This window comes from Centropristis striata, chromosome 11 (genome assembly GCF_030273125.1).
Source record: "Centropristis striata isolate RG_2023a ecotype Rhode Island chromosome 11, C.striata_1.0, whole genome shotgun sequence".
NCBI lineage: Eukaryota > Metazoa > Chordata > Actinopteri > Perciformes > Serranidae > Centropristis > Centropristis striata.
Genome location: NC_081527.1, coordinates 11,553,149 through 11,563,136, shown reverse-complemented (window position 1 = coordinate 11,563,136; position 9,988 = coordinate 11,553,149). Strand labels below are relative to the sequence as shown.

At 40.1% G+C, this 9,988-nt stretch overlaps 1 protein-coding gene across 1 annotated transcript; it reads right to left on the bottom strand.

The window, feature by feature from the left end:
- Positions 1–2,357: 2,357 nt before the first annotated feature.
- lrrc8da (leucine rich repeat containing 8 VRAC subunit Da) lies at positions 2,358–9,957 on the bottom strand. Its single transcript, XM_059344959.1, has 2 exons — positions 9,645–9,957; positions 2,358–5,918 (listed from the first exon to the last, which is right to left on the bottom strand). Coding segments are annotated over exons 1-2 (2,568 nt in total). The 5' UTR covers positions 9,646–9,957; the 3' UTR covers positions 2,358–3,351.
- Positions 9,958–9,988: the final 31 nt, after the last annotated feature.

Below are 9,988 nucleotides of genomic sequence, written 5' to 3'. Positions count from 1 at the left end.
AATAATTTTGTTTACAGACACAATCGTCTGTTAATTGTGGTTTCATTTTCATTGAGATATGTTTGGAAGAGATTGATTAATAGAGCTTTGAGAAGATATACACTTTATACGTCAATGATAAATCACATTGTCACAATCATTTCATGGAAAGAGGTGTAGAAGGAATCACTAACATTTTTAACTCAGGACTTGATCTTGAAATTGAGTATTATTATTAGTAGTATTAGACTATGGTGTTTCTACGTTTACTTCAAGTAATTACTACTTAAGTAAAAGTCATAGAGGACTGAGCTCAGTACTTTTCCACCCATGCATGTTTAACCCTATTCCCCCGCCACTCTATGCATTATTACATTTTTTCTATACTTCACATGTAAAAGTCGTAAATCAATGAAGTTTTTTCATTATAATAAGACATAGTCCCTCTACAAGAAAGAGCCTTAACTTTAAGTAATAAAGTATGACTCTTACTGGTGTTTGTACTTCATTTAAATCTAATTTTTCAATTAAAAAAGCATGAACGAGTTGACACAAATAAGGCTTTCCAGGTTCCTGAAGGAAATATGAAGTGTGTCTGTTGGTTTGTTAAAGGTATTAATTACGAATGTTTGAAATTCTGTACCACTTAAGTACAATATCTAATTAAATAATCAAACCCCAAAGGTGGTTAATTAAATGAGCATAAACAGGGGGTCAGCACGGGCCCATTTTTAATCAACCCAGTGAATTATTATTGTCATGGAAACATAAAAGTTGCAATAATTCTGTTTTCCCTGGAAGAGATTGCAAGCATCATACATGTTCAGTTATACTTTAGTAGTGTTTATAGTGACTTCATAAAGTAGAAAGAATGAACCCTCTGTTGCAATGATTGAAAAACTCTTCAATCTGTAATTTAATTCTGAAAATGAGAGAAGCATTTGCCCAAAGCTGATTTAATCTTTTTTTAAATGAGTGAACCAGCGTAACAGAATGAGCAGCAGTGTGTGCTGACGCCTTTAAACCCAGGGTAGGATATCTCAAGGACAGGTACATCGTGATGTAAATTCTTAGATAAGTCTCCTTATTACTGCAAGGCCATCAATTAGACCGTTGAACAGAAGGCTACATACATGCACAACACGCATGACCTCTATGACCTGGACAAGATGAACACACAAACAGTGGACCTATTGTTTCCTCCTCGCCATGACTCGCTCGCTCACACAGTGTCACTGGTTTTCAGAGGATCATTAGGCTCCCAGTAAAAGCCAACTGGAGAACTGGCTGGTTTGATGGGAATTATGATTTTGGCAGACACACTATCTTCTGTAGGATCATATGGATGGATGAACACAAGACATCTATCTTTATCATATTAACACAAGACACCAGGTGAAGAAGATTATGGATTATGTGAGTTAAGCCTCATAAAGATCAGTGAAGTGGAAATCATGTTTCAGGAGTTTTTTACAACCTGTAAATGTTCTATCTTGATCTAACTTCGTGACAAATTATTGTTGGCTCTAGAGTCTTTCTATGAAATCCCCAAGGGCATATGAGCTTTTATTTTGCAAACAGGAAACAAAGGAATCTCTTGTTGGGTTTTTCCAGGGGGGGATATGGAGTGTATTCTAATAATCATACGATCATACAAATAAGTGTGTCAGAAAAATATTAAGTATATCCTTTTAACATAGTATGTTAAATGCAATATGCTAAAATAAAAATACCAGGATACCCTCATGCATTAAATCACTTTTTGCAGTATGCAAGCAAACATGGTTTTCTGACAATCCTCTGCACAGCATATATATGAGCCAGAGGGTCAAAGTTCAAGGCGCCATGTTATAATGATGTAGTATGTTCCAACTGTATGCATACTCAATGCAACAGTACATGGTTTGTAAAGACAGCTGCAGTATGTGCTAAAAGTAAGAAGTATTTGATTTGGAATGCAGCTAGTGTGTCAAAAGAGGGATGCCAAAAATACCAAGATGTTCAACTGACCAAGATGTTCAACTGTATCTGGTTGCATTCCCTTTACGACCACAATCTTCTGCACAGCATATATGAGAGCAAAAGCCTCAAAGTTCAAGGTGCAATGTTATGAATTAGTATGTCCTAATTGTATGCATACTGCATGCAACAGTATGTGTTTTTCCAGCATAGCTGTACGTAATAAAAGTAATAAGTATGTGATTTTGAACGCAGCATTTGACTAATCAAATAAGAGAATGCATTGATTACACAGAGGCCTCATTATTGTTATTGGTGTGTATTTCCTGCTATGATAAGTCAAAAACGAATGAATGAATGTGATTGAACTTGCAGAAGAGTGCACAGAGGAGTAGAAGTAGATGAATAATGATTAGACATTCATCTAAAATCTGGTTTTATTGGGCCATAAAATTGTGAACTTTGAGCATAGGATCACAAAGGTGGTACAGCAGCTCTGAAGAACACATACTGTATATATATATAGGCCTACACAGAAATACATTAAGAAGGCAGACACGTTTGTCGTCATTACACGATTCTGACATGTTAAATAATCTGTCCTACATGTGACCAGTTTTATTACACATTTCAGATTTCAAAGCATGATTAAAAAGATAGTCAACAGAGTTCCCTTTTATCAGCTCACGTTGGTCTCGGGACATGTTATCACAAAGGACATTCAACGATCTTTAAATCATTAGGTTTTCAGTGTGCAAATGAGTTACTTTAGGCCTTAGTATACAATCTCTACAACAGTAAAGGTTCATTTCTGGTGCTTAGTCTCCACCTGAGCTTTACAACTCTAAACTAATTCTGTTCACTACAAGACATTGACGAAAATAAAAAGGTTACATTATTTCAACAAAACTATTTAAAAAGGAAAAAAAAGGGCTGCATTGTGTCCTCTTCCATAACATATATAGAAATTGCTCTGTGGGTAGTGTCTGTATGAAAAACTGACGAGAAAACATGAAATATTCATTTTTGGCCTTTTGTTTGTAAAAGCCCTCACTGTAAAAAAATAGCAGCAGTTAAGGCAAAAAGATTGTTCCCCATGGTTACAATTATACCTGAGTACCTAAAACAATACATCTACATACTGTGTCATTGGAGCAAACAGTTTTGGTCTACAGAGTGTTACATAGAGAAGCTAAATGTCTAATGTTTTATTTCTCAAAGCTATGAAAAAGCTAAATGCCAAAAAAGTTGAGCAACATAAAAAGCAATCTGTACCATTTTGAATACGTACGCAACTAAGACAACTCATTAAAATAATCAAGAAAATGCATTCATTTTTGTGGATGTTACAATAAGTCTACTCTTACATCCATTATGCAGGCTCGTCATGAACCGTGAGTCGTGGTTTTTGTGCTATAAGCCGCCTGTGAAGGACGCGTTGGTCTCTCGGCTGATGTTCTCCTTCACTTCCACGGGCAGTGCATCAAAGAGATGGTCCTCCACAACCAAGCCGCTTTTGCGCAGCAGGCGGCAGTTTCCTAGCTGGGCGGGCAGTCTGTCCAGACAGTTTCCCCTCAGCTCGAGCTGAGTGAGCTGCACCAGTTGACCCACGGTCTCTGGCAGCACGGTGAGCGCATTGTTCCCCAGACACAGCACCTTGAGCTTGGTGCATCTGAACAGAGGCTTGGGCAGCGCCTCAAGCTTGTTGGAGTTGATGGCTAAGTGCTGGAGACTGTGGAGGAGACCCACATCCGGAGGCAGCACCATGATGGAGTTGTGGCCCACGTCCAAGTGCCGCAGTTTGGGTAGCGTGAACAAGGCCGGGGGCAGGGACTCCAGTTTATTGTGAGACAGGTGGAGAGCCTCCAGAGACTTGATCTGGCCGATGGAGGATGGGATGGTGATAATTTTGTTGTGCCACAGTTTGAGGCACGTCAGCCTCTTGAGGTGCTGGAAGCTGATGATCTCCTCTATGGTTCGGATGTTGTTAGATTTCAGGTCGAGCTCCTGTAAGTTGATCAAGCTGAAAATAGCGTGGGGAATCCTCTCCAGTTCGCAGGTGTGCAGCTCCAGTTCAATCAGACTTGCCATTTTTTTCAGACTGTTCAGTACCATCAGTTTCGTACCGTCATTGTGCACCACTAGCTTAATCAGATGTGGTGAGAGCTCTGTGATGTTTGTGGGCATTTTTGTGAGGTTGCTCTTCAGGCACAAGGTCTTTAAATGCCTCAAATCTCTCATGGACTCCAGGCCGATCATTTTGTTATTTTCTGAGCTCAGGTTTCCGATTAGGTTAAGCTCCCTCAAACTCCTCAGCAAATACACCCACGATGGGATCTCGGCAACGTCCGTGAACTTGATGTGAAGGCAGCGAAGATGGTCACGGAGGAAAGCGAACCCCGTCTGCTCCACTTTGGCCGGGCAGTGGCAGAGATGCAGCTCCTGCAGGCTGGTCATTTGGGAGACCTTTGCAGAAAACCTCACCTCAGGAATCAGCTCCAGCTTCAGCACTTCCAAGTCTGTGAGGTCAAAGACTGCGTTCGGCAGACCGGAGAGCATGAAAAGGTGCAGCTCCTGCTGGTCCAGTGCGTTACGGGTCACAAGCTGCCTCAGTTTTTCAAAGGTCCACTCGTGATTGAGGCTGATCTCCCTAAGCTTGTTTTCACTGACCTCGGACAAGAAGACACCAAAGCGTTTGGAGTAGAGTTGGTCATACTGGTCAACCATGTGTAAGAGGAATGCAAAGTCATTTTTGACGTCAGGAATGTCACTGAAGCTGCTCTCTTCGCGGACTTTCTCGAATGAGTACTCTTTCAGAGGCCTCCGAAACACCCAGAAGAGAGAGTACAAGCAAGCCATCCCGTAGATCAAAATCAAAGCCATGTAGCTAATGAGCAGCTTGTTCAGCATGAAAGCCATGTTGTGCGTACAGAAGAAAGTCTTGTATCCTGTCAGCTGTTTAATATCAGGCTCACAATCGTGCTTAAAGTTTATTTTAGCCAAGAAGGTCGAAGTGTAGGATAAAATCAAAATAAATTTAACAGTTTTGACAACAGTCTGCGCTACATAAAGCTTATAGATGAAATCACTGTCCTCCACGTGAGCTCGGAATTTCCTCACTTTCTCGAACAGGGCTTTGGCCTGCTCTCCGTCCTTTTTGTCCAGGATTGTCATACTGCTTGGGACTTCTGCGATCGGCTTGTCTGCAGAGAACTTCACTCCGAGCATGGGCGTGGAGGAGTTGACGTTTGTGCCATCTTCCTTCCCCTCTAAAGACACCTGGTTTGGTGCTGCGGAGGTGCCGGTCAACCTCTGTTTGTTCTCCTCAGAGTCCTCGCAAGCAGTTTCAGACAAAGCCTTGGTAGTCCAGGGAGACTCGAAACATCTGCCTAGAATTGACACAAAATGCTCAATCTTTGAGCTGGTTTTGGGGTACTTGAACCAGAAGTTGCTACTGACCATGAGAACAATGGTGTGGATGAGGGTGAGGTAAGGAAAGTACTTGGAATACCAGGGCAAGGCAACATGGTAACATATTTGGTTGATGAAGATATACTGTTGATAGTCTAGGTTGGTCCGGACGCCCGTCGGTTGAGGTTGATTGACATATTGTTCTGACACCACAGCAGTGTGTTGGTGCGTGACGTGGATCTCGCGGACAACTTCGTCCGGTAAGTCCTTGGTGACCAGAGGGATGGTGGTTGCCACGGGAGCTCCGGTGGCTGCTGACGAGGCTGCTTTCTGCGTGCTCTGCTGCTGGGTGAAGGAGGTGGGCTTGGCTCCAGAGACCGCCTCCGGCTCCTCCAGACACGGAAGACAAGCCACCTGGTCCTTGGTGATCTGCATGGTCATGGCGAATATGGCCAGCATGAGCATGACCAGCCCCAGGTAGTCCATGAAGACGTCCCACCATGGCTTTAGGATGCGGTACGTCGGCTGGATGTCATTCAGGGACGCAACCTCGGTGAGTGTGAACATCACTGTAACAAAGACAAGAGGGTCAGTTCATCTGCTCTAGCATTAACCATTAGTATGTATAAACAAGACTAACAACATTAAGATGAAACAGTCAATTAATTAAATACTCACTATCTGTTTACATCCAACCACATTAGGCCTATATTAGGCCTTCCATATTTTTTCTATATAATTTCATTTGTCATATACCACTTATACTATACTGTATATATCTCTGCATATATTTAAATCTATTCATTATTGATGTTCATACCACTAGATGCAACAACTTAATTTTTTTTTTTTTTACAAAGTTTAGGTTTTTGATCAATTGGGGACATTTTTTTATTTCAGTGTGCAGCAGTGAAAGAGCAGATGTACTTAAGCAAACAGAGAGAATAGAGACACGTGTTAGAAAATGTTTATGCTCAGAAAATGTATGTCTCACATTCGTTATTATTTCATTTTATCGGTTGCACACGAAAAAACAACAATGGATCAGCATTATACAGTCATGGAAAAAAATTATTAGAACATTGTTTTCTTCAATTTCTTGTTAATTTTATTGCCTGGTACAACTAAAGGTATATTTGTTTATACAAATATAATGATAACAACAAAAATAGCTGATAAGGGTTTAATTTAAGAGCTGATATCTAGCCACGTTTCATGGTTTTCTTGATAATGATTTTGGTTATTATTGCATTGTGATACATATTGTTACCAACATGTGCAATGAAAATAAATGACAGATTCTTCTATAATGAAAATAACTGCAAACTGCTGCCCTACTTCCTTTGTTTAGTCTGAATATAAACAGGCCCTTATGATTGCTTTTAACAATGTGCTTTTAGGAGACAATTTTTTTTAAACAACATTGGACTTGAGTTTCTTAAGCACAAACCTACAACAGGATGTTAAAGCTTTCTGGGTCAAATCCATCGCAGGTTGCTATGTGCAGAGAGCTGGAGTAACGCTCTGAACCCCCCCAGCTGTACAAGGTGTGAACGTGTAACTGTGAAGGCAGCGCCGAGTGTTAGGGTGCTAAATTCAACTCTCACTCTGCCGTCTCGTTTCATTCAGTAGTGCTTTAATGACGTTTAAGTACAGAGTCAAGATTGTTTCTAAATCCAGACTTACTATGGTATGCCGTTACTGGAACAGTGCAGGGTGCTTTGATCCAGCCGTAAGTCCACCAACTGTTCTGACTCACGGCACACATGTGTTTCACTTTATGAATCACTGTGTTTTCTTATTTAGTGCATGTGGCATTAAACTCTCATCCATTTCCTGTTTCCTATCCGCACAAACACAATTGAAAAGATCCATGTGTTTCTAAGAATAAATAAATAAACCATTATCTGTCCATCTTGATAAGTTGTTGTTCCTTTAAGTCCCTCAGTGGATCTGCACTGAGCAGACACGCTGAAGTGACACAATCTGAATATTTCATACTGCACACTGCAGGCAGATAACCCACTGAACTGCACTCAAAGAAAGAGGCATTTCTTGAAAGTAAGAAGGGCAGATGTGGACATCTATATTTGACTCTACCCTGCTATATATACAGTCATGGAAAAAATATTAGACCCTTGTTTTCTTCAATTTCTTGTTCATTTTAATGCCTGGTACAACTAAAGGTACATTTGTTATAATAATAACAACAAAAATAGCTCATAAGAGTTTAATTTAAGAGCTGACATTGAGCCATTTTCCATGGTTTTCTTGATAATAACCTAAATCATTAACAACAAAAGCAAGGAAAATGGCTAGATATCAGCTCTTAAATTAAACTCTTATGAGATATTTTTGTTGTTATCATTATATTTGCCCAAACAAATGTACCTTTAGCTGTACCAGGCATTAAAATGAACAAGAAATCGAAGAAAACAAGGGTGGTCTAATATTTTTTTCCACGACTGTATATATTTTAAATGTAGAAGATTATTTGCTCATGTGTCAAAATGAGAAAACCTTCAAACTTAATATTTCTTATAGTGCATTTTGTAGTGAAAATGTCAGTTACGGTGACCGTTTTGATCCAATTTCTCACGTTATACTATGCAGAAATTGGTCTCTAGTTTTAGGGTGATACAGTTGCATATTATGGGAGTTGCTGAAATGTGTTGACGCCCAGGGGTGTTATCTTCAAATGCCAGCAGGAAGAAATTGAAAAGGTATGGCTGATAGGTTGCCTGTGTATAAGCCATAACATTTTAATATCTTAATCTTTTCTCACAGACAAAAATAACTTTGATTGTCTTGCAATGCAATTTTTGTCCTGCAAACCAAGAGTCTAAGAATATTTTTTTGCCATTTTGTCAAAGCAGCTTTACTATTTGTTGAAGTAGTGGTGTGGTGCCATTTGTTTCTATTTCAGTGGTTCTTCAATTGAGCCTGACTGATCAATCAGTCAATATGGGTTTATTAAATATATACCACATCCTTATATATATATATATATATATATATATACATACATACATACATACATACATACATACATACATACATACAGGTAAGAAATTGCAGTGAAAAATACCAAAAATGCATAGAAATGCGTGAAGTTAGAATTCATGTTTCCATCACATAATTCATCCAGAAAAGAGCACAGAGATTACAGTTCAGTATGTTGGTATATTCATATTTTGGTCAGACGGATTATGGAAAAAACACTGGTGGGATTTCACGAAATGTGTATAATAAAATTTACTTCACTCTTTTTTCAGAATTGCAAGATAGATTATTTCTGCTACATCCATGTGGTGTTGAAATCAATTTTGTAAATGCTCAAATATCTGCATAAACCGGGTTAGTACAGTTTGTCCCACTTTAGGCTATGACTGCTGGATTGTACCAAGTTAACTTCTTGTTTTGAGGAACCTGAAAGTCATGTTTTTTTCTCACTGTGACATGAAAGAAATATGTGACAGAGCTGGGACTCCAGAGTGGTTCACAATTAAAGTGCTCCCCCAGTGTCTTCACACTTCACAGAGGTAACACATCTAAGCAGCATAAAGCTTTAGATTAGTGTTAATGCACCCCCTCCCCCCAAAGGATGGGGCCCCGGCAGCAGTACCCCTCCTCTGACACAACCCAGCATATGATAGTAGAAACTATACTGAATGTTAAAGTGTAATTTCATTAAGATAGATATGAGTTTAATGATGGCTACAATTTAGTTTAAACTAAGTTAAAGTCAGGTCTGGCTCATGACTCCAGACAGCAAGGAAATAGGTCACTGACTGGCCACCACAATGTCCTGTTCAGTCAATTTCCCCCCCATGAGAATAGTTTTTGTGCAGTAAGTTATCTGTTGGTGTAATGTCGCGGTAAACTAAGTTAAAACCAGGTCTGACATTTTGTAAATAGGTCGCAGACTGGCCATGTGGAAAACAGTCTGTATGAATTTTTTCCTCATTTTTATTTATTTATTGTTTATGTAGACTAATTCACCACCAAGAGGAAATACGCATGATGAAACACTGACTTTTTCCCCTCACGCGAGGAGTTCTTGCGCAGTAAGTTGTGTGTTGGTGTAACAGTCAGGTGACTTGTTGAAACATGTGAAATTGAGCATCAGCATGTGTCCCGGCGTTAAACATTCACACCAGGTAACCTGTTTCTTATCTGGAAACCATTATCTGACACGGACACGCGGGGAGAAACGATATCCGTGAGGTTATTGATTATAGACAAATAATAGTTTAAAGTATATTTAAAAACACAGCAAAGGGAAATATACTTACTGCCTGTGCGGCGTTATCTCAATCCAATTATTTCTTCCTCAGCCTGCATGCCACTTTTCGCTCCGTTGTTCAGGTGCGCCTCTAACCTAATTTCTCAGCCCCGTTAAAAAAAACTACGGGAATGACGCCGGTGCGTGGAACAAAGCTGCGAGGAACATTTGTTCGTGACAGCGCGGTTTAGTCGGCTACATCCCTCATACCTGAGCCCCGGGGAGCAGAGCCGGCTGCCGGGCCGTAGCGTTAGACAATATGCGCAGACAGACCTCCAGCCCAGTGCAATGTATTTCTAAGCAAAGGCAGATCCAATATGGAGCCGCACAGACCGCTGCTGAGGGTGTTAGGGG